General features: G+C 37.4%; 4 protein-coding genes across 8 annotated transcripts in view; 2 read left to right on the forward strand and 2 right to left on the reverse strand.

Moving 5' to 3' along the window:
- Positions 1-225: 225 nt before the first annotated feature.
- Positions 226-9238, forward strand: LOC122833093 (caspase a-like; the record flags this gene model as incomplete). Its single annotated transcript, XM_044120395.1, has 11 exons — positions 226-254; positions 5763-6047; positions 6251-6339; positions 6704-6880; positions 6978-7212; positions 7298-7435; positions 7520-7638; positions 7876-7967; positions 8640-8671; positions 8953-8997; positions 9096-9238. Coding segments are annotated over exons 1-11 (1383 nt in total), but the record flags the coding sequence as incomplete, so codon positions are not given.
- Positions 9239-9266: 28 nt separating this feature from the next.
- LOC122833094 (NACHT, LRR and PYD domains-containing protein 1b allele 3-like) lies at positions 9267-15282 on the forward strand. Its single transcript, XM_044120396.1, has 11 exons — positions 9267-9272; positions 10277-10323; positions 10403-10455; positions 10538-10764; positions 10844-11103; positions 11966-12091; positions 12320-12455; positions 13060-13107; positions 13204-13209; positions 13299-13589; positions 13993-15282. Exons 4-11 carry the CDS (start codon positions 10539-10541, stop codon positions 14028-14030), a joined length of 1131 nt encoding a protein of 376 aa, XP_043976331.1. The 5' UTR covers positions 9267-9272; positions 10277-10323; positions 10403-10455; position 10538; the 3' UTR covers positions 14031-15282.
- Positions 15283-16614: 1332 nt separating this feature from the next.
- On the reverse strand, positions 16615-19369 carry il12a (interleukin 12a). The gene is made up of 6 exons (XM_044119469.1): positions 19126-19369; positions 18919-19008; positions 18076-18117; positions 17842-17985; positions 17683-17724; positions 16615-17450 (listed from the first exon to the last, which is right to left on the reverse strand). Exons 1-6 carry the CDS (start codon positions 19258-19260, stop codon positions 17313-17315), a joined length of 591 nt encoding a protein of 196 aa, XP_043975404.1. The 5' UTR covers positions 19261-19369; the 3' UTR covers positions 16615-17312.
- A 2606-nt stretch (positions 19370-21975) lies between these two features.
- Positions 21976-24755, reverse strand: part of schip1 (schwannomin interacting protein 1) — a 269390-nt gene continuing 266610 nt past the window's right edge. For all 5 annotated transcript variants that reach the window (XM_044119238.1, XM_044119240.1, XM_044119239.1 and 2 more), the window contains 2 exons: positions 24118-24211; positions 21976-22976 (listed from right to left, as the gene is read on the reverse strand). In XM_044119238.1, coding sequence (XP_043975173.1) covers positions 22925-22976; positions 24118-24211 — 146 coding nt within the window. In that variant the 3' untranslated portion in view covers positions 21976-22924. The remainder of the gene's footprint in view (positions 22977-24117; positions 24212-24755) is intronic.

The following is a 24755-nucleotide window of genomic DNA, read 5'->3' on the forward strand; positions in this document are numbered from 1 at the left end:
CAAACTTGAGTGTTCAATATTCAAAGCTGGTTTATTAGGCCTCCAGCGTCACAGCACAGTTCAAAATGGCAGCTTTCCCATCAGTCAGTCTGTCTGCAACATCCAGCAGTCCACCTGTATACTGGTTATCCCTTCCTTCTCAATTTACCCCCAGCCAATCAAACTACTGCTCCCTCCATATAAGAGTTGGGTTTGAGGTGGGTCTCCTTCTTAGCAGGATTCCAAGATGGCCGCTGCAACAACACACCCACAAGGTAACAAACATTTCACAGACAAAGGATCATATGCACACTATAGCATTCAAATATTACAGAAAATCTTATTGTTTCTTAATATTTTCTCACTTCCTCCCCCTTCTGGTTCACAAAACTCAGGCAAACGAGAAAGGTAGTCGGCAATACGAATTGTTTTACCTGGACAATGCTGTATGGTGAACTGGTATGGCTGAGGGACAAGGCACCAACGAAATATCTATGCATTCTGATGCTGCTTGGAGTGCAGCCACTTCAGAGGTCTTTGATCGGTTTGCAAAGTAAATTCTCTTCCTAGGAGATAATATTTTAAATAGTCCAAAGCCCACTGTATTGCAAGTCCTTCCTTTTCTACTGTGGAGTACTTTTTCTCCTGGTCAAACAGTTTATTTAAGAAAAGGACAGGTTTTTCTTCACCAGCTTCTCCTTGAGCCAGCACTGCTCCGAGACCAACATTTGAAGCATCCACTTGAACAAATGGGTTGGAAAAGTTAGGACTCTGCAAAAGAGGATCAGTTTCTTTAAAGATTAAAATGCATTTTCACATTCATCCTTCCACATCATTTTAAAAGTAGGCTTTCTTGTTAACTCAGAGGGGCTGCCAAAGTTTAGAAAGGGGGTATAAAACTTCTATACCACCCAACTAAGCCCAAAAATGATCTCACTTGCTTCTTTGTTTTGGGTCTGGGGATTGCTTGAATGGCTTTTACTTTTTCAAGTTGTGGCTTTATTTGTCCATGGCCAACAAGGTAGCCTAGATATTTGACTTCTTCTTGTGCCCATGCACACTTGCTCACATTCAGAGTGAGACCAGCATTCTGGATCTTTGACATCACAACCTTTAAATGTTGTAGGTGATCCTCCCAAGACTCGCTGTAGATCACAACATCATCCAGGTAGGCCGCAGCAAACTTTGAACAATCATTAAGGATAATGCCCATCAACCTTTGAAAGGTAGCTGGTGCCCCATGAATACTAAAGAGTAGAACAGTATAATGGAGTAAACTCATGCCTGGAATGTGAAATGCTGTGTATTCTTTACAAGATGGACCTAAAGGTTCTTGCCAGTAAACTTTGCACAGATTTACTTTACATTGAACACTTTACATACTTTATTTGGCCTTCCCCAGTCTTTCCAGTAGCTTGTCAATGCGTGCCGTGGGATAAGAATCAAAACAAGAAATGCTGTTGAGCTTTCTTAAGTCAAAACAGAAGTGAAGTTGAGTCTTTTTTTAGGAACCACCACATTGGGATTTGACCACTCGCTTCTTGATGGCTCCATCACTCCCATTTCCAGTATGGTCTGGACCTCCTCTTTCAGCAGTTCCATCAGTCGTTCTGGAATCCTGTAAGGCTTAAGATGAACAGGTATTGTATCTATCAAAGTTATTTTGTATTTTATGACATCAGTTCGCCCAGGTACATTTATAAACGGAGATGGAAAAGGTTGTTTGATCTCACTCAGCTGTTGCCACTGATCATGAGTCGGATGCTTTGGAGCCTCTTCTTTAGCCAATTCTCTGCATGGACTCATTTCAGCTTCTCCATCCTTCAACATGGCTCTGTCTTCAGGCTGAACATCTTGTACCAACAGAATCTGCTTCACATCCATTTCTGGAATATTTCTTTCATGATACTCCTTTAACGGATTCACAGAGAGCAGTTGCTTTGACTTTTGTTTTTCTGGACAGATCCTTTCATAAGTCACTGGACCTGCTCTTCTAAGCACAGTGTAGGGTCCTTGCCATTTAGCTAGCAACTTACTTGGTCCACTTGGCAAAAGTACTAAAACTTGTTGGCTAGTCTTCAGCTTTCTTTCACGGGCATGTTTGTTATACCGTACCTTTTACTTGTGTTGTGCTTCCTGCACATGGTCTTTAACTTGTTCTCTGTACTTTTCCAGTTTGTCTCTCATTTGCAGTACGTAGGAGATGATGTTTGTTGTTGGCGAAGCCACTTCACTGGAGTCAGAGTCCACTCCAGCCACCCAGTTCTCCTTCAGCTTGTCCAAAAGGCCTTAGATGTTCTTAGTTGCCAGAGGGACACAATAATCCCCTCGTGAGCTAGAAGGTTCAAATTAGATGAAAAAAGAGGATGGGTGTTCTCTGCTAAAATATTTCTTGTCGTCTTCCATGTTCTTTGAACAAATAGTTGAGACCGAGTAGTTTTTGATTTCTCCACTATTTACTTGCTTTTTTACCTGCCATTGAAATTATTCTCAAAGGTTTGTCTGTCTGCAGCTCATGTGACCAAACCAGCAGAGGAGATGAACAGTAAAAACACTTAAAATTGTCTTGTACACAAACTCCAGATGGCTAACCTCAAGATCACTGGGTCTTCTTAAAAGATAGTCTCTGACAGCAGTTCTTAAAAATATAGCCAGTGTTTTCAGCAAAGTTGAATTTGCCACAGTTTCAACAAGTTGGCCATCGAGAGAAACTGGAACCACTTTCAGGTTTTTTATTAGATCATTTAATTTGCTCCCCCTCCTTACAAAAATGAAAAATTAATAATAAAATAAAAATATTTGTGGTATTCTCATTTAATAACTTGATATTAGTTGTTTTACCATCCCCACGCCACTAGAGGCAGTAGTAAACCTGAAAAGATGCGACTAAGAAGCAAATTTAGAAGTACACAAAAGCTACAGAATTTAAAAACTGTGACGAACGCTGAAGTAAGTAAAAGAGAGATGTTCAAGTACATGCTGAGAGTGGAACTGCTTCTCAAAAATGAAGCTATATCTCGAATTTCATAAGAAAACAAAAATGGGAGACAGCGAATAATATAGAAAATAGCGCCCCCTTATTTTCCGGAGTGCAATGGTCTCACTTCCCACGAAGTCCTTCTCTCCTGAGCGGCTAGTTTCTGCTAGGTTTTTTTGTTGTTGTCCTTTTCTTTCTTTTGTGTTTTGTTCTGTTCTGTTTTGTTTGCAGGCCAAAGTTTGGAAACTTCAGAATCAAACAATGTCAGGTCAGAGAACTTTGAAATTTAAAGATGATACTTATGCTGTGTTGTAGTCAGAGTTAGAATCAGCTTTATTCGCCTAATTTGTTCACAAAAACAAGAAATTTAATTTCGGTTCCGCTTTGCACTGAATACTAGGACAATTGAAAAAAAGAAAAAGTACAATATATTTTTCTTTACTCATGCCAAAGTATGAATCTGAAGTTATTGTCTGATTCGGAACGTTACTAAAGGGCAATTCCACCAAATTTTTCACACGTAACTGAAGTTGGTTTCCGATTCCAGCTTCCAATTCGGGAAATGGCTAAAGGGCTATTGAACCTAATTTTTCACTACCTTCCGCAACTTTAATCGACGCTAGTTTAAAAAATACAACACCTAGACTCTTCAAACCTGGACTGGATTATTCTGCTCTAATAGCAGAATATTTAGGACCATGTTTCTGATTTGTGAAATTGCAATAAAGGGCAATTTTTACCCTTTTTTTGGTCTCGGTCACACAAGATCTGCTCTCAAGCTAGGCCTGTCACGATATAAAATTTTGCTGGATTACAAATTGCTCCAGAAATTATTGTGATAAACAATAACATTGTTGTTTTGAGAACATTTTCAAGTAAAGTAAAAGCAATAATGGCATAAAAATTAAAGAACACATTCTCAAAAAATCAATAAAATCTAAATTCCATTGAACATTTAAACACTGCAACTGGAATACATTTAGAATATCCAAAATAAACTAATAAAGAAAACTACAGAAACAACAAATAAAATAAATAATGAAGTCTCTGAAAACAAAATTATCTTTAGATAGATGAGACCAAAACCAGGGACATTTCTTAAGAACAATTTTGGGGGGGTCGGCAAGTTACAATAAAATGTGGTTTAAACTTTTGTTGTCTTCAAGCTGAAGGACCAAAAATGACTAGCAAGTAGCAATCAGATGTATTTTTCTGAGTAAACAACTTGTTGAGACCCATAGGAGTCAAACTGAGATTCAGATGTTTAGATATGAGTTTGGTTCAGTGTCACTGATCTTCTCTGCTACACCTTTACAGAAATTTAAGGCTCTGACTAAAGACAAGTTTTAATGAGTAACTCCACGTAATAAAATTCCTTATAAACATTGATTTATTGAAGTGGCTCTTAATATAAGTTATGTGTGTTATTTAATTTATAACTTAAGTTGCTTTAAATTTTTTTTTGTTTTGTTTTTCCTTATCCTGGATGGTTGAGAACCTATAAACATGTAGAAATTGAATATCTGGGAGTGTCATAACTTAAACTTAAGGCTAGGCACCAGAGTTTTTCTAGAAAAATATTAAGATTTTGTAGTTTTAAAGGCTCCACGTTGAAGATGGTAAGAAATAAAGGCATACTTTATTATTTTTTACTGTCTGGCTCCCATTCAGAGCTGTCGGCTAGTATGTAAACACTCAGCCCCTCCTGTTTCAAACTATTCTCATTAAAGTAAGACTTGGGGAGTTAAATACAATTGAAATATTGGTTACCTTTGACAGAAAAAAGAGGCAACTATGCAATGTAGCCAGTTTTGCTCATTTTGATTTCTAAGGCCTAATTTGGCAGTTTGTCTTGACTCAGCCGAAGTAATGAAATAACAAACTGCAGTCAGATTTTTATTGTTAATGGGTTTCTTTCTATTGAGTGAAAATAAATACAAAGTGTTGCATGTCCTTTGCTATAAGCTTTTACTTACTAGAGGGTTTTGTGTTTGTGCTGCAGAGCTACAGCTACTTCCTCACTTCAGAGGACTAAACCATTGTTCTAATAGTGGCGGGGGTGGACCTAAAAAATCGTTCTCATTTTTTTTCTTTAATGTATGGCAGATTTATTTTGTTCTTTGTCTCTGTAGCCTTTTCATATTGATATTGTTGAAACACAAAGGTTTCTTTTATGATAATTTTATACTTTTCCAAGATTGGGGGGTCCGAAACCCCCCAAACTTCCTGGAATTTCCGCCCATGTGTGAAACATTTCTCTGATTTGTGAAACTGCAGTAAAGGACAATTTCAGCAATTTTTAGGCATTTGGATCAGGGCCATCTAAAAATTGCAGATTCTGCTAGATTTAACTGTTTAACCCTCCAACAATCTTGGCATGACGCTCAGGAAGAGCGCAGCAGATGTCATGGTTGGCCAACTGGGTGACCCATCACTCTTAGCTTTGCTGAACCACAAAAAACAAAACAGAAGAACCCAAACTGTTAAAACAGCAACCAGTGCCAGAACTGCGCACACGGTTAAAAGCTCAACCCTGGTTCAGTTTTAGAACCACGGGAGGGTTAAAACTCCTCTTATTAATTTTTAGCTTCACTTCATAGTCACATTTAGCCAAGTGCTTGCTGCACCGTCCTTCTCCGTATAGCTTACAGAAAGAGCATCAAGCTGCCAAAGAAACAAAAGTCATCAAAATATTGGTGCTTGTAGTAACTTTTGCACTGCATCTCTTGTCTATTTATTTTTTGTAACTTTACTGTATTTATTGTAACATTTTGCATTATTTGTTTCTATATCTTTGGAATTCCAGATAAAGAACTTGACAGAGTCAGATCCCACTTTGTGAACAAGGTGTCCAAAGAAGTAATAAATCAACTCCTGGACGGCCTTTTGCATGATGGTGTGTTGAATGATGGGGAGAAGGATGCAGTAATTGAAGAAAATGACAGCAGAGCAGATAAAGCACGCTGTCTCATCGACAAGGTGAAGAGGAAAGGACATGAGGCCAGCAGCAAGATGATTACTTGCTTGAAAAGTTTGGATAAAACACTGTACTATGAGTTGGGTCTGTCCAACGTCCAGCCTGCTCTGCCAGGTGAGAGGTTTACACACATTTTCTAAAAAATGATATGTGTATACTGCTGCAATAAGAGATAGTTCAGATTGGAAAGAGCTTTTCACACCTCTTAACCAGAGGTGCCAGTGAGTGTTGATAATATATAATGCAGTCATAAATGTGCTCTAGTAAATGTAATGTAAATGGTTCTTTCAAACCAACACATTTCTATTTATCATTAGCTGCAGCAGGCCCAGTGGATCAGAGTGGATCAACTCCTTCAGTCTCCAGCGTGGAAGAGTTCTGGAAGTCCAAAGAGAACGATCCAGAGGTCAGTAATACGTTGAACTGAATGAGACGTTACTTTTGATTAAAAAAGAACATTGTAAATACAGAAACCCTGAAGGTGAGTTGTGTGAAAGGTTTTTGTTATATTGGATGTATAACCCAATTTACATATATCTTTACATATAATGAAATATATTAATTTTATTTTGGGGTTGATTTTGTTAATATTTTTCTCACTGTGCTGTTGATCAAGTGAAACTAATTTTGAATAATGTAAACATGACATGATAATTACCAACCTTAACTTTACATGTCCTTTGCATATGGCTACAGCAAACAGCTTTTTTTTTTTTTTTAAATCAACGTTAATTTTTTGTTTCTTTACCTCTTTCTTATTCGTCTCTCAGGTCTATCCTGTGACACAAACTTCCTTTAGGAACCGTGTTGCTCTGCTGATCACTAATATCAAGTTTTCTGAGAAATCAATGAACAGAAGGGGAGCAGAGAAAGACGAGGAGAACATGGAGGAACTGCTTTCTAATCTGGGATATGAGGTGGTGAAATACACAAACCTCACTGGAAAGGTATTTTATTCTAGATGAGAGATTAAATGAAACATATTATCATCTGACTGATTAATTAATTTAACAACTGGTGACATGATTTTCTGTCTTCTTCCAGGCGATTGATGAGGCTTTAATTGACTTCACTAAACATCCCAAACTAAAACACACTGACAGCGTGTTTGTGGTTCTCATGTCTCATGGGAAGCTGGGGAAAATTCTTGGGGTTGATTGGAAAGAGAACAAACCAGATAAATTTCCAATCAACAACATTTTCAAACACTTGGGCTCCAAGAGCTGTCCAGAGCTAAGAGACAAACCAAAGGTCATCATCATACAGGCCTGCAGAGGAGGTGATTCAGATCTGCTGCTGCAGATACTAAAGTTCACTGTGAGTTGATATAATGATCTCACCTGTTTGACTTTTTTATGCTTCAGAACAAGGAGGAAGCGTTCCGGTTAACGACAGTCCAAACACAGCGGATCATGTTCTACAATCTGAGGACCTTATAGCAGAGAAGCTTCATCATTTAACTTTGGAAAAAGATTTCATTTGTTTTTCATCCTGTATTTCTGGTGGGTTTAAAGTGAGACATTAGATGAACTTATTGTAATGGTTGTAACTTCATTACTTTTTAATCCCTGCTCATCTTCCTTTAGGCATCGTGTCGTCCAGACAATCAAATCGTGGGTCTCCCCTCATCCAGAAGATTGTGGAAGTTTTCAGTTCAGAGTCGTACCAGGAAGATATTTCTGAGCTTTTTGAGGAGATAGAAATGGTAAGCAAGAAATATTGAGTATGAGTTTAATATATATATATATATATATATATATATATATATATATATATATATATATATATATATATATATATATATATATATATATATATATATATATATATATAAAAAATATTAGCTTAAATATAATCACTACAGATAAGCAGAAAAATAGCTTGTTACTGATTGATGCTGATTTAGTCATAAAATCTTTTCTTCATTGTTTCGTCCCAACAGGCCCTCTATTTCTCTGCAAGCCATTACTATCTTAGTGGAACAAACATTAGCAACACACTGACAAAGCGTTTTTACCCTTTAATAGGCGTCAGGTAAGGTGCATCTTGTTGAAACTCCTACTTTATCAACAGCTCGCTTCAATCCTAGGCTTAGAAAAATGCCCAGTGATTAAATTAATATGGTTAAAATAATTTATCCTATTTTACTTACTATCAACATCGTGCAACATGTTTCTATTTAATGTGAACAGTTCCATGAGATATATTAATATTTCAGTCTTGCCATTAGTGCTCATCTTCTATCAGAGATCTTACTCTGGCTTTGGAATGACAAACCCTCTGTACTTGGGAGTAACTTTGCTTGCAGCGTTTTGGGAAAATTGTAGTCTGAAGTTTTACAGAAGAGTTATGGATTAAACATGTTTGCATGACACAATTTCTTATGAACAGTGCGACGCTGAGAGATCTCTGGTGGAGCACATTGTCTGAAAATGCCCCCAAAACAAACCTTCTACTATTTCCTGTCCTCCAAACTGAACTTAAAGTGGGATTATTTTAGTGCTTTTGTAAAACTAGAAATGCAGCTGGTCGACAAAATGAGGTTGTTTCAAAGTAGTGGATTTTACAAATACATGCTTTTAAGCTTGTATTTATAATTACTTAAATTGACTTAATACTAGTCTGGCTCAAAAAACAGTGAAATATGTCAAACTTTTAACATATTGACTACACTTTTTCCACTGGGGTTGTGTCTTTACCTTTCAGAGATAGAAGTGTCTTTGTGATGAAAGACAAAGGTAAAGTAATTTTCAGTCGCTCCTTATTTGTGTCCTTTAAGCTGCTCATCTTCTTTCATCAGAGGGAAAATGCTTTTCTTCATCTAAACTACAGATCTTACTAACATTTCTAATAAATCTATTCTTTTTGCAACACCGTGCCTCTCACTTCACTTCTTAACAGCTTTAATTGAGATTTAACAGAGACTCTTTATCATTGGAGTGATCACATATACTTTTATTGAAGTATATATATTTTTCTGATGTTGAAAACGTGTAATAATTGCATCTTATTTTTATAGACATAGTTACAGATACATTCTCACAAAGTGAGGGCAGTAGCTATGGTAAGTACAAATATCACATCACTGTGAAGGTTTAATGCTTGGATTATATTAAGCTATTTGTTAATTGTCTGCTACATGTTGATTTATTGAACAAACAGGAACATCCACTGAGGTCAGCTCACAAGAGGAAGAGCAGCAGGCGGAGGAGGAAGAAGAGAATGAGCAGGAGGAAGAGGAAAAGCAGGAGGACGAAGCTGATGAGCTGGAGGAGGAAGATGAAGAGGAAGAGCAGGAGAAGGAGGAAGAAGAGAATGAGGAGGAAGATGAAGAGTCTGGTGAGAAACACTTTGAACTACCTAATCACGCCACTGAACACATTCCTCCTTTGTGCCACCCAATGGGAAGTTTTAAAACCAGTTTGAAGTTATTGTGGGTTATAATAAAACTTCAGATATTTGCTTTGCTTTGCCTCAATTTCGTTTTTGAAAAAGCAGAAAGGGAGAAATAAGTTGTTAAATAAAATCTGGAAGTTTTCTTTTTAATTTTTTTAATTTTTTTGTTATTCATTCATTGAAATGCAATACATTTATAAATATTTACATTCCTCACATTGTTGTGATGAATAGTGTAGGACTTTCATGTAATCTATTAAAAGTTCATCAGTGGAAGTGATGTTGACATTGCTGGAATTACTTTACAGCGTTTTTCTTCCTTTTTCTCCTCCAACGTGATGAAGAGACGAGCAGCAAATCCTGATCAAGCAGGAGGTTTAACCTGCTGCTTGGCTGCAGTCAAATTTCATACATATAGGCAGATGGGCTTGTGCCTGACCCAAAAAACAAAACAAACCATTAAATGAAAAAAAACAACAACAAAAAAAAACATTGAAAAAATTGTTTTTGCACGTTTTCACTGATATTTTGTACAGGTGCACAAAAATCTTGGTACTGTCACTAAATACATTTTATATTCATTTGTCTATATGTGTTTTTCTGAAATATAAACCCAAACCAAAATAAATTAACAAGCAAAATTGCTTGCAAACCTTTTCTTTATCAAACTCAAATTCTTTGACGGTATAAGAAAGTCCCTAGCGTTTTGTTTTTGTTGCAGACATAGACAGCCAAACTGAACTGATGCATTTTGAACTTTTCTGTGATTTCTACAGGTCAGAAAACAAACCAAAGTAGATGTTGCTCATCCAATGAGATAATGCTTGTAGATAAGATGATTTTTTATTTTATTTGTTTTCAGTGGCTCTAAACTTCTTCTGTCTCTTCTGAACTTTTTCTAAAGGATCACTGCTTGGTTTTAAAAAAATTTTTGTTTATTCTGACAGCTCACACATTCAAGTTCTGCTGTGAAAAATGTAAAAGCATCGCTCAGGTGAGATCTGAAACCTGATGTTTCTTGATTGTAATTTCACTCCAACTTGCAAATAAATTACTGGATGTTCTCTCCACAGACCCACGGCACAAAGCTTGTTACTCCCCAGAGGATTTCAAACGGATGTTTCCAGTGAGTGAGACACACCGCCTGTGCAGTAGAAATGTACATGTCAATCAGTGCCGTCACTCACACTGTGTGTCTGTGTTTAAAGAATGCAGCTGGAAGGAGAAGGCTCATACGAGTGTTCGGTCACCGGTCTGGCCTTTGAAGCAAGCGAGTCGGTTCTGGTGCGGTATTCGGTCTTATCCTGGTCCAAGTTTGGCTCGTTCTTATCCAACTCCTGGAAATTTGCTGGACCAATCTTTGACATCGACACTGTCAACAAGGAGGCGTCTGTTCTCACATCCATCCACCTCCCCCACTCTGTTTGCTTAGCCCGTAAGAGCAATTAATGTCTTTAATATTGAGCCTCTTTTAAAAGAGTCGCCATAAAACTTTCATGTCTGATATTTTCTAGAGTCTCCTGACAACGCCGTGCCATTCAAGATCCTGTGTGTTGTCGATGAGGTTTTCAGGGAGGCTTTCATTGAGCCACCCTCAGGCTACTCAGGTAGCCACGTTAAGTGGAGGGTGAAGTCCCTGTCCCCCGTGTGTCCCATCATTCCAGCAGACGAACAGGCTGAATATCATGGCATTGTTCTGATCTACAAACAGATAAACACCAACAACAACATCTTCCATGTCTACCTGGTCCTAAATAACATTTCTGCCATTAAAGTAGGTATTATTTACCTCGGTATTGTTATGGAAACTGAGTGATTTCTGGTTTTGTGATTTTTGTCAGCTGACTGAAGGGAGAACTCGTTTTGTTTTTGTTTTTTAAAATGAGACACACTTTAGACTGGGCATGTTTTCATGCATTAACTTTTCTCTCTGACAGTTTTCAAGACAGAGTTAATATTTCACTAATTTTCCCCCCAAAACAAACACAATTACTCCTAATTATAAGAAGCAATTAGTCTGTTAATTGTATTCTTGTAGTTATTTGTTTCCACTAGCGTGCACACAGAAACAAAAACAAACTCCATCCTCACACAGAGAAATACTCCATTCATGAAATAAAGATCATTGCCGACATGAAATCAGCTCGAATGTTCATGATTGAAACTCCAGCAAAATGCCTCATTTTTGAAACCGTGAGGAAACGGTAAGAACAGAATCAGAGCCCACAGTAACTTTCACTTCTGCTCATGTTTGCTTCCATTGTGGTTTTGACATTAACACAGTTCACATTTCCATTGTTGTATATCACCATGGTCACTGCTTTAATTCGCTTCATCAATCCCCATATCTGATAGTAACATTGAGCAGGTGGAAAAAGGGGACGGTTTATATTTAAAACCAACCAAAAATCAGCCGTGATGCCATTCTGGAAGTGTGACTGTGGTTGCAGGAACTTGTGGGTCTGGGAGGATCCAGCTGGTGGAAAAACTACACAAAATGAAAGATGCCGGTTCTTTAAATTGGTTGCAGTTAGTTTTTCCATGTGGTTTCTCGGCTCTCGTCGTGTTTTTATTTTAATTCTCCTGGTTGTTGTTTCCAGGAAACTCATTAACCCTCTGCTTTGTTTTTCATTCAGGATATACGTGATCAGGTTCAGAGCTACCCGAATAAATACGTCAGGGTGACTAAATCCTCCTTCTGCAGACTGGTTGAGGGGATATTTCGCTTTTCCAGTGAGCCGGAGGGAGTGGTCAGACCTCAGGTGTGCATGCCTCCATGTTAGTGAATTGTGAGCGTCACTAGGATTGACTCATAATCCCAGGTGTAAAAATACTAAAGCATCAAGTTGTGTGCAGGATCTTTGTGGAACTAGATGATCTTGGAATATTTGCACTTTATCTTTTTTCAGTGTTTCTGCAGGACTTGTTTTTTTTATCTTGATGTAACTTTTGGTTACAATGGCAAGAATAAATTTCTTGTCTTTTTGCAGGAGCTGGAATTTACACTAGCTGTGATAGCATTAAAGGGCTTTTTCGAGGTCTTCTATGACAAGCAACCTCCGTTTGAATGGTCTGTAAGAAAGAAGAGCACTGATGAGGTCGTCTGGTCTGCCGTCATCAGAGCAGGTACCAGTGAATTTAATTAAAGAGATCCAAAGGAATCTTACAGGACTGTGGTTTATGACTGATTATGTTAAATACATTAGTATATTTCTCAGTAGATTTTTTTTTTTTCCAGGACATATTTATGTCAAATTTATGATCTTGTTAAAAATACAGACAGGGCAGGTAACTATATTCTTTATTTTTAAGTAACTTAAAATATGGTGTTTATTGATGCTATTGACTCCTCTGATGCTAGTTTACCTGTTTTACCCTTGAAATGGGTATTTGTCCTTTTTCCATTTGTCCATTGCCGCTAAAGCAATTTTCTCAACATGCAATTTAAAAAAACAAAAGTTACAAAAATAAACTTAATCAATTTCTACTTGTATGCCCTTTTTTGATCTACATGACAATTTACGTCTGACCAATAATTTCATCCCTCCTAAAAAAAAAAAAAAAAAAGTCTTAAATTTCTACTTTTTACTCATGTTTCATTGTGGCCAAAAGGGTTACCAGTCATACAGGAACGTTAAATTGCCCATAGGGATTTTATGCTGGTTTGTAGTTTGATTTTTGTTAGAACATGGATGATGTCAGTCATTTTCTTTCTTTTTTTTGTCTCCAGACGACTGCCAGGCTGCATTCAAAGAAAACCCAAGGAAAAGAGCCAAATGTAGGCTTCTTTTTTAGCTTTTAGTTACACAGATTTTCCATCATATTTTTCAGGTTTTGTCGTGTTACTAACATTGTAACCATCTCTGTCCCACAGATGATGGTGAGAGTGTCCATCTTTTGATGACTGGACAAAAGATGGATTTAGTTACTAAACAAAGCTTTTCCAGTTAACTTGTCTAATTTTTCCAGATGACTTGAGAGCAAAGATCCATCGGGGTCAGGACCTGTCAGAGAAGCAGCTCATGAAGGTCGCCAAGAACTTTGGGTCAGAGTGGAAGGAGGCAGCCATTTACTTAGACTTACTGACCAAAGATCTGGATGAGATCCTGGAGACGGAGCAGGATGTGACCATGCAGAAGCATAGGATGCTGGTCAGGTGGAAGAACAGCAGGAAACCAGGAGAAGCTACTGCGGCTGCCCTGTTGGAAAGTTTGGAAGATATGGATAAATTGTCCACTTACGTTCGCGGCATTCTGCACGGTAAAGATTTCATCCACTCTTTAAGTTTTCTAAAGGTTTCAAAGTTGTACTTTAAACTTTTACTTATTTATTATCAGTGTTGAGGCATTTAATCTGTTCGTTGTGCAAAGTCTGCTCAAAAATTCATAATATTCCAGTGGTAAATTATTGTTGCTGTAATACGATGAATTATTATTCTGCCGTGTTTACAGCTTTTCCAGTGTTGCCCTCTCATTGACTTTAGCCTAATATTGGATTATTTATCTATCCAATTCATACTTTTGTTGTTTTTCCTCCAAACCAGTGCCCAAAATATTTAACAAATGTCCACAAAATATTGAAAAGAGGCATGCAAGAGGTAAAGAGAAAGTAACTGAGCCAAATGATTAAATGTTTTTTTCTTTTCTGTTGTGTCTGCTTTCAGATTTAATGAAAGCAGACGATGAACGCATGGACAATTAAGAAGATCCATAAAAATGGATTCAGTTACACCCACTCGAGGACGACGTCAAAGAAACGGAGACGCCTGCTGGAGACTTTGCGGGTCTAAGGGAGCCAACCACTGCCATGATTTTAGGGACTGCCAGGTGATAAAACCATATTGGGAAGAGTTCCACAAACATATTGAAAATATATTCAATGTAAACATTCCATTCAAATGTGAAACGTTGTGCTTGGGCTACTTGCAATTGGTCACATGGACCAATAAAGACAAAAAACTGCTGGCTATATTACTGGCACCCAGTAAGAAAGCCATCACAAGGAAATGGCTAAAACCAGATCCACCCACCATCGATGAATGGATTGAAATTGTTTACCAGAATTATGCTATGGAAAAGATTTAGTTTTCCCTCCAAGTTGAAAAGGGAGATTTTTATAAGATCTGGACCAAATGGACTGAGTATGTAAAGCCAATTAGATCTGACTTCATTTGATTGTTCTTGTGAATTGTGTGTCCTGCCCTTTTATATTCTTGTGGTTTTTATTGCTCGAGGCGGTGCAATCCCCATTTTTGTTAAAGTTTGTTCATTTTTCTTATCGTTCACAACTAAAATTTGTGATAGTCTGTAAAAGAAAATACCAGAAAGGCACCATGGACAAAATCACTTGGACTCTCCGCTTCTATCCTCATATACAACCTTAAAGGGGTAAAGCTCTAATTGACGAATGTTATGGAAATCTGTCTTTCTAAATAAAAAAATTTGAATAATAAGAAATGGATTCAACAAACTGTGGAACATTTGTCGGCTGCAGCAAGGATCTCAGGAGTGCAATGAAGTGTCATTGACAAGTGGACCAAACTTCACCTCTCTTTTGTTTTTATTTTCTACTCGCCAAACAACAACTTTTGTGTTTACATTTAAAATGTGCCAAAATCCGTATCCTGTAACATGTTCATGTTGGTTCCATGTGTGAAGCTGGTGAGGTGTGTGAAATGGTGTGTGTACCATATTAGGTAAATTCCTGTGGATTATTTAGTAAAACGGATTCATTTTCTTGAGGTGAATTATGCCATCGTTTGCTCATCATGTGAATGGGACTCAGTGGAAAGATGAATGCAGTTTGGTGAATCTGGGTGCAAAGTGGTTTGTAGAAATTTGATCCAATTACCATTTATGTTCACCATGTTCTTTATACATCTTTTTGTCTGTTACAATTTTTTTTTTTTTACTCGTAGTCAAATTTTATACACCTATTATCTGCATGTAATAGGTTTTCTATTGTGTACCAGACAATAATAAATATGTTGTATTTGTAAAATAAACCTGTCTGATGTATTCATTAGTTGACAGTCTTAAAAACAACATTTTTACACTGTGAGTTTTAGTGCGGTTCAGCTGCACCGGCAAAGTCTGAGCACATTTTGGAAACTTCATTTGGAAAATCTGATGGACAGATTTGCAATAACTGTTAATTAGAAAAAGTGAACATTACTGTAAACACTGCTGTTTTAGTTAATTAATCTGAAATAATGTAAACACTGGTACAAGAGAGCTGAAGATGCAATATTGTATTTCTATTTTTTGTCTTATTTTCAGAACAGTCTTTTGACATTACTTTTGTTTTTCATACAATTAAGACTTCATACAATTAACACAACCAACCATCAGTCCATGGCAGACTTTTGCACCATTTTATACAAGATAAAATTGTCTACATGTACACACACTTTTGTTACAGCTTCCTTACTAATATGTAAAACCTGAGACGTATAAACGTCTCATTTTCTCTATCTGAACAGGTGAATGTTTTAAATGATCTCCAAATCAATGTAGAGTTCTGAACTTAAAAGTTTAGTTTTGCAAATTGTTGTTGTTTTGCTAATAAAAAAAAATGTTGCGATATGAAGCCTGTATTTATTTGACACTTATTTTGACCGCCGAAGCACTGGCACTAGAACTTTGCATGGAGTTTGCTGCACGGCCAGCACAATCACTCTCTACATAACTAAGGGCACCAAACACTAAAGCAGGAGAGAACGGATTTTATAGCTGCAAGAGATGTATATTAAAACTACATTATTGTTCGTAAACACATCAATTTCATAAAGTATTTTCCTGCCCATCCATTGAGCAGTTTGCTAACCTCCAGAAGAATCCATAGATTATCATTTCTTTTTCAGGATTAAGATTTATTTGCAACATGATTACCCCGCAAATAAAATGAAATGTTTATAAAAATCGCAGGGAACTGATATGAATCTGATTTTTTACTAATTGAATTCAATTTGGTAATACTTAAAGCAAAAAAAAAAGAAATTTATGTCATTTGAGCTAAGCTTTTAAAGCATTTTCTGATTAATTTCATTGATTATAAATCCTATTTTGACAAAAGTTGCGAGCAAAAGGAGTTTTATGATCTTATGTTAAGCTGAAACAAACATTAAAGCTACAGTAGGTAGTTTTTGTAAAAATGTTTTAATGTAAACAGAAGATATATATATAAATATACATATATACACATACATACATACAACTATTCACCTGACAAAATATGAATATTTGATGGACTGTATTTAAATCAACAATCTATTTTATCATCCCAACAGCAAACATTTTTTATGAAATAATAATAATTAAAAATTTTATTCATGGCTTAATAAAGGAGACAGTAATATTTCCACCAATGCCAGATTTGCTTGGATAACTTTTTCCCTTAATTAGATACAATTGTCATTTGCAAACTGCAGTTTGTTTTTACTCAGATTATCTTTTTCTGACGTTAAAACTGAATCAAAGGAATCACTGAAGGGTACAAAACCAAAAAAAATAAAAATAAAAAAATCAAAGAAGGAAAATTATTTTTCACACACACACAATAATGTGAAAAGCTAACTGAGAAACGTGAGTCTGGAAAAAGTGCCATTCAACAAATGTGGGGAACTTTATTTGAAATACACATCAGCTTTCTAGAGATTTTCACAAAACACTGCTTTACTTTCAGATCAAATAAATTAATAAGTTAATACAAATAAATAAATAAATCATAAATATATAAATTAAATCGAATACTGGAATATATTCATAAACTGACACCAGGCCAATATGACCGTTCTTAATCTTAGTGACAGACTGGCGGACCCTTGGCTCTTACAAAGAGAAGAGGGTCCACACCGATAGCTTATGCCTGAGCACCACGTTCAGTAGCTTGTGGCGACAGCGAGGGGCCGTTGCGGGTTTGGGGCGGTGAATCATATGGAGGGCAGACAGGACCGACGGTGACGTGGTTGAAGCTTCGGTGTGTCTACTTCCTGTGGTCCCCTGAGGAGATGTAGCCCACGACTCGGTTGATGGTGATGGCGCGAACGTGGAAGCCTCTCATCATCTTACACATCTTCTGTCGGTTCACGTAGGAGGAGTTTCCCCACCGACCGGGTGCGTCCTAAATACAGGACAGACGGGAGAATGACCATCGTGCTAACAACAGAAATGCCCTTTGAAGAATAATTACAAGAAAACACTAATCTCCCTGTAAGGATTACAGGATTAATTTATTTGAAGTAAAGCAGTGTTTTCGTCTAATAAGGATTAGACGAAAAACAAAACCAAAAATAAACAGTGGTGCAAATGGGGAACAAACACAAAAAGTCTAGAAAAAAAATTAAAAAAATTACCTCAGTAGAGTTGTGCTCTGCTGTTTCCATCGGGGAACAGTTCTGTGCAAACCAAGAAAAAGATTTTATCATGCAACTTCCATTTTCCAAATTTCCCCACCGATTCCTTCAGCATCACATGTTTGTCGCGTCGCCGCGCGTCCAGCAGCTCTCACTGACCTTCCTCAGGTCCCGAAGGATTCCCAGAGTCGGACTCAGAAGAGGAATTTCCGTCTCCGGCCTGTGGAGTGGGGACTTGAGGTACGTTTCAATGGCGGTGTGGTAGTAGGCCAGATCCCTCATGATGTTCATCACACACTCATTCTGTCAGGACAAGAATGACAAAAGAAAACATGACTTATGATTTACTTTATTGAGTCAACCTTTTAAAAGCGACTGGCATCAACAACGTACCTCACTGAAGGACGAGTTGATCAGCATCCCGCAGCCGGAGTTCTGAGGGGAAGTACAAGTTTCTTACATGAGTTTTTGTTGTCGCTGTTGAGGAGTTTACATTCCTGGTCAACACAGATACCACAATATAAATGAAACTGTAAACAAAGCTGAAACCAGCTTCATGTGTCTGTTTTTACTTTAATGCAAGGCATTTGGTAGAAACGGATTCTGAAACATATTTATCCAGTCTTCTAATGCTGAACAGTATTAAGTAACAAAGAATTGCCATGTTTTGTTTTGTTAGCTGTTTTATTATTTGGTCTAACAATAAACTCATTTTCATTTCAAATGGAAGAGCCGGATATGGCAAAAAGTGTTCATGCAGCTACCCATTAACAGATTGTTAAAATATTAAAGCTTTCTCAGCATTCAATTAATACTAAGAAAAAAAAAAATCAAACACTGTTTAACACTTAAGTAATTTGGCACAATACAAATAAAAAAACAATATCTAAGCACACAACTGTTATCTTGAAATTCTGTTTCTGTGGCCGCAGAGAAACAGCTACAGCGAGCCGGATTTGGCCCACGAACCTTCAGTTTGATGCATGTGATACAGATTCTTTCTCAATGCCTTATAAGAGTATTTTAAAGTTATTTTAATGTAATTTGGGAGCTGGAGGACAACTTCTAACTCTGATTATCTATAATTAGGACTCCAAAGCGCTTTACTCTACAATGTTTCGCCATACATACAACAACCAGCAGGCAAAGACGAGAAATAGACACAACAACAACAACAACAACAACAACAACAACAACAACAACAACAACAACAACAATAATGTCTTAATTATTTACCTGAGTCGAAGCGGGAGTGCAGACCCGCACTGTTTCGCTGCTCCTCATTGGCATCTCATAGGATTTGATCAAGCTGAAACACAAATCTTTCTGCAAAGCAAAAATTTACATTTATTTTATAAATTTTTTTTTTTATTAATTTTGATGGGGATTATAGTTAAATAATAAGTAAAAAAAAAAAAAAGAAAAAAAAAGAAGTTTACTCACGCTTTTGAGAACCTCTGTGACACTCAGCAGGAGGCTTCTGAAGAGACTTGCGCATTGTGCGCTGTTGTTTGCGCTCGGCTGCGGCTGCGGAAGCGGCAGCCCAGTGGATGTGCGCCAGTTGAGCAGCATCAACATCAGCGGCAGCGCGACGCAGCTGGAAAAGCCTGCAGGAGAAACATCAACACCCGCGATAGCATCGAGTTTTGGGCAACCAAACAAGCAAAACGGAACAATAATAATAATAAGAAAAAACCAAACCAAAAAACAAACAAACAAATAAACAAAAAACAATTTAAAAAGCGCATTTGATCACTCGGTTGTCACTGACTTACATAAATGAACGTGTCTCATTTTTTCGGACCAGACAGAGAGATCTGGGACTTGCAGTAATACTGGTCTCCTGCGATTCATCTCAAGGTTTTTATACAAAGAAGCGGGGAATTCCCGCACAAGCAAGATGTAATTTCCACAATCTCCTTTTACAAAAATATAGTTTAAACCGAAGAACACAACTCTAACACTTATCTTAAACAGCATTTGATAAATAAATGTATTTATATAAATAAAGACAATTGCTACATAGAGAGAGTGGGTGGGGTGGGTGTATTTTTATTTTTATTTTTTTTGGGGGGTGGGGGGTTGAAAAAGAAAAAGAATAATATTGTACCCTGGATGTAGATTTTGTATGGACATAAATTCTGAATATATATATATATAAAAATAAAATAATAAAAAAAAAATAAATAAAGACAATTGATTGTCCCCAGAGACTCAATAGACTGAGTCTCTTTCTCCTCTCAAAATTGCACAAAATTTGAAAACAATCCTTAAAAAATAATAAGCATGAACAAAAATCTATCTATCTATCTATCTATCTATCTATCTATCTATCTATCTATCTATCTATCTATCTATCTATCTATCTATCTATCTATCTATCTATCTATCTATCTATCTATCTATCTATCTATCTATCTATCTATCTATCTATCTATCTATCTATCTATCTATCTATCTATCTATCTATCTATCTATCTGTCTGTCTGTCTGTCTGTCTGTCTGTCTGTCTGTCTGTCTATCTATCTATCTATCTATCTATCTATCTATCTATCTATCTATCTATCTATCTATCTATCTATCTATCTATCTATCTATCTATCTATCTATCTATCTATCGTTACGTCCCGCTACCCTCACCCTAGCTCGTCTTTTATGCCGTAACTTAAAGTGCGTAATGATTTTAAACGAAAGGAAACAGAGTAAAAGAAACAAAACGGGCACCTGATGGAACACAGTGTGGTGGGGGCTTACTTTAGACGTCCGATCAGTAGGTTATGTTCCTCGACCAGATGGCATCCATTGAGAAGGGTGAGCCCTCGCGATCCCTCATGCATCAGGCGCTTCGTTTAATAGTTTTTATGTTTTGGTGTTTCCACCTCATGCATGTTCACATGTTGACCGATTGTTGATTGTGGCCTGTGGGATGTTGGTCCACTCGTCTCCAATGACTACGGAAAGTTGCTGGATGTTGGCAGGAAGTAGAACACGCCGATCCAGAGCATCCAAAATACGAACTGGGACGCTATGAGCTCCCAGTAGCTGTGTCCAGATCCTGGCAACATGGGGTCGTACATCATCATGCGGCAACATGAGGTGGAGGTCAAACTATCGGGGTATCTCGGTGTGTTTAAAATGTCTTCAATAAAATACACCTGTGTTCATTATTGATAACATGTTATTGTCATCCACCGCCATGGGTCACTCCATTTATAACATCAGCATGACACACACTGTCTGCGGCCTGAACAGTGAAAACCGCATAGAGAACTACTCTCCAATGTGTCAGACACAATCAAACCTGAGCATTTTCCATATCAAATCTGTTATAATGACAAAGTGCGGTCAAGTCAGGACTCCAATGAGGACGATGAAAATCCAAATGAGCTTCCCCAAGACTGTTTCTGACACTTTGTAAAGGAACTGTCTGGTTTTACAAACAGATTGTGGAAGCCGATGTCCGGGTGGCCGTCCTCAGACGATCTTTCAGGGGACCAGGTGGAGGTGTGGTCACACGTGGTCTGTGGTTGTGAACATGACAATTGCACTCTCCCTCAAAACCTGCAACGTCTGTGGCATCGTGCTGTGTGACTGCAGATTTCAGAGAGGCCTCATTGTGGCGCTAATCTTAATGTCCAAGTCAGTATCCTGACACACCTGTAAGGCAGGACGGATTATCTTGGCGAGGGGGAAAGTGTTCACTAACTCGGATTTAGGCTGATTTGTGAAAAATCCACACATACGCACATCTCACGGAGCGTTTGAAAGGAAACGCATTTCTTTGAAACTAGTTTTCTCCGTGTGGCTGCAGGAGTTTCCTGCTCTTTGTACACGTTGACCACAGGGCTACCGAACACTCAAAACCCACGGTCCCTGTATGAGTTACAGCATGTGTTCAGGTGCACAACACACCAGGAGAAAACGGTTCACCTGAAAAAAATAAATAAATAAAATTTTTGTATTCATCACAAAACATTCAAGTCATACAGATTTATCTCTGTATGGTTTGGTGCCTCACCACAAGTGAACTTTATGTTATACATTTTAAGATCACCGGTGGTCAATTCCTCATAATGACTTTAAAAGGGGTTGTCCAAATTAATTCGCAGTCACCTTGAGAAGAAGACGGAGAAGAAGAAGGAAAAAAAAAACCCCCAGCTTGCATCAATAAATGACATAGTGAAGTAAGACGAAGAAAAGCAGCAGCTGAGTCACAGTAGCTACGTAATATCACACTTCTTAGAAAGACGAAGCGGCTCGGCTGACGGGCGACGAACTGCACAGGCCAACAGATACGAAACCAAGTTTATTCTTTATTTTACATTTCTGTACATAAACATTTCTTTCCCTCAAATAAAGCATCTGAATACAGCAGGATGAAAATGATATTAAACACACCTATTCATTTGAAATGACTCATGTCAGAAAGATTCAACATTCACAAAATGCCGATAGAGCAATTCAGAGTGAACGTGTTACCAGTCTACAACTCCACTACAAAGCAGGCATGTTTCCTTTACACTCTTTTTAGCACCTTCGGACAAACGTTTCTCAGTTGAAAACTACCATTTGTGCAGAATAAAAACGGTTCAACCTTTTGGAGTCCAACTTAAAAATGTTCTGAAGGAATTCGTTTTCAGTTTTCTTGTCATACAGTGTTTTTCCTTTTTTTTTTTTTTTTTTTTTTTTTTCCTTTTCATGACTGACTTTCTACTAAAGTTTGAACTATTATTTGATGTGGTTTTTTTCCCCCCACACTTTTTTTTTATTTTTATTGATTGATTTATTTATTTTTTTTGCATCTGAACAGGTATAATTTAGTGGCAAATGTAGAAAGTCGAAAAGAAACAGTAGCAAAGCAAGGCCGACTACTGCACAGGAAGCTGGGGGGCAGAATCTATGACGACACACAATCAGTTCTCCTCTTCTCCCAGGAAGTCGGACGCGCCGCTCCATCCTTCGGCGCCGGGAAGAAGCAGTTAAAAGAGAGTGGGTTTTTTTGTTCTTTTTTTTTTTTTTGTTTTCTTCTGTGCTGTTGCTACCAGTGAAGTCAGTGAGTTGGTAGAAGGGTAGACGGCAGGGAAGTTGGGGGGCGGGAGAGGTAGGAGCGAAAATACTTGGGGCAGGCAGGGCGGTTTTGGATAGACACGGGGCTGCAGAGGAAGTGATCCAGGGAGGAAAGGTTTCATCTCGGCAGAAGGGAAACAGACGGGAGCCAGGACAGGGGAAGAACGGGCGTCTTTTATTTGGATAGGGTCCTCTCGGCCAAATGTTTCTGCTGGCTCTCAGCATGCCTGCGAAGAAGAAAGCAGAAGTAAAAAATTTTTAGTAAAATGTACCTTTTTTTTTTGGTTGTTGTTGTTGTTGAAAAGCATAAAAAAATGGCAAAAGATTCAACAAGCTGAACTTTTATGAACGGATGGACAAAATAAAGGACTATTTATCTCATACCATGCTTTTCAAAGACATTGTCACTACACACAGTACGACATTGGGATGTAATTTCATAAAAATAACAGAAAAAAAAAACTAAAGCATAAAAATAAAATTCATGTTATCAAAGGACTGCTGAAAAAGTGGTAATAAAAAAATAGCTTGACGGCAGAACGATACTATGCTAGAGGAGGCTACTTTAAAGACTTTTTATGCTAAAAATGTATGTTTGTCACTTGCTATGCAAGTATTTTGTTTTTAAACTAATTCAAATTTGTGGTTCTTTAAAAGGAACATTCTGCAGGGAAATTTCAAGGTTTTTCCTGGTCTTTAACAGTAATAGTTTATCAGTCGACTGCTCCAAATATGGATAAGGACCAAAATAAATGGAAAAGCTAAAAAAAAAAAACACAGAATGTGGGAACTGGATTTTGCTTTGATGAAATATAATCCTGCTCCACTGGTGACAGTAGTAAAGATGATAGTGTGCAGTCAGGGGAACTCCACAGACTTAACGAGTCAGAGTTAATCAAGTGAGAAATGTTGTAATAAGTCTATAATTATTATATAACAGTTTTTTTTTCTTTTTAACCAATGGTGATGAATCAATCAAAAAACTTATTGCTCTAACTGGCAATGAGTCATTCGTTTTAATTACGCCCCAGGAGGGTTTTTGACCCGCTTAAGGTCACACCACAGCATCTCAACTCTCTAAGATCTGACTTTGATTAGGCCACGTAAAAACCTCAATTTGTTTTGTATTTTTGAAAGCCATTCAAATGTGGTTCTATTGACGTGCTTTTGATTTTCACCCTGCTGAATAATCCAGGTGTGGCTGAGCTTCAGATTTCAAACTGATAACTGAACATCTTCTTAAGTGGCTCCTTTATTTAAAAGGCCAGACCTAATCAGACCTGTATGTGAATGAGAACACTTATAGTAAAAAAAATTGAGTTTTATAGTTTATTTATCAGTAAAAAGTCCCGTTTGGTGTGTCGTCACCTGGTGAGGTCCTCAATGTCAACCAGCATGGCGTCTTGCTCCATGTGCAGCTCATCCCGAATCAGTAGCAACTGTACAAGCTCCTCATTCAGACCTGCAGTGACGTGCATGGAGACACACACATTTGTCAAAAGCAGTAATTTTGAAGTGTATGGTTCAGAAATAGTCACAATTCTTCTTTAATAGTTATGAATGTGGATGAAATGGTGAAACAGGACTGCAGCAATGGACTAGAGAGTTACATTAAACACTTTTCAAGAGGTGAATTTATTCACTCATTATTTTATAAGTTATGTACACATAAGGTTATCAACTTAAATTGGAGATTTTGTAGCTTCATGGTAGGCAACAAGTGACGACTGAAGTCAGTTTTTAGCCCAAACATTTTCTAATGTTAGTTCTCCATTGCAGGATCTTTAATTAATTAATCACAACTGATTCCTTTTTTAATGAGAACTGTGTATATCAACAAAGTAAACACCACCACCCAAAACTTTAAGCTCCTCCACTGATTCTCTATTAGGTCCAAGTCTGCTTAAAAACATGAACTTTATTTCTAGTCATGTTAAATACATTAGTGTAAAGACAAATCTGTCGAGGGTGAATTAAGCCAGATATAGGAGCAGAATAGCCTCAGT

The sequence above is a fragment of the Gambusia affinis genome, linkage group LG06 (genome assembly GCF_019740435.1).
Source record: "Gambusia affinis linkage group LG06, SWU_Gaff_1.0, whole genome shotgun sequence".
Lineage (NCBI taxonomy): Eukaryota > Metazoa > Chordata > Actinopteri > Cyprinodontiformes > Poeciliidae > Gambusia > Gambusia affinis.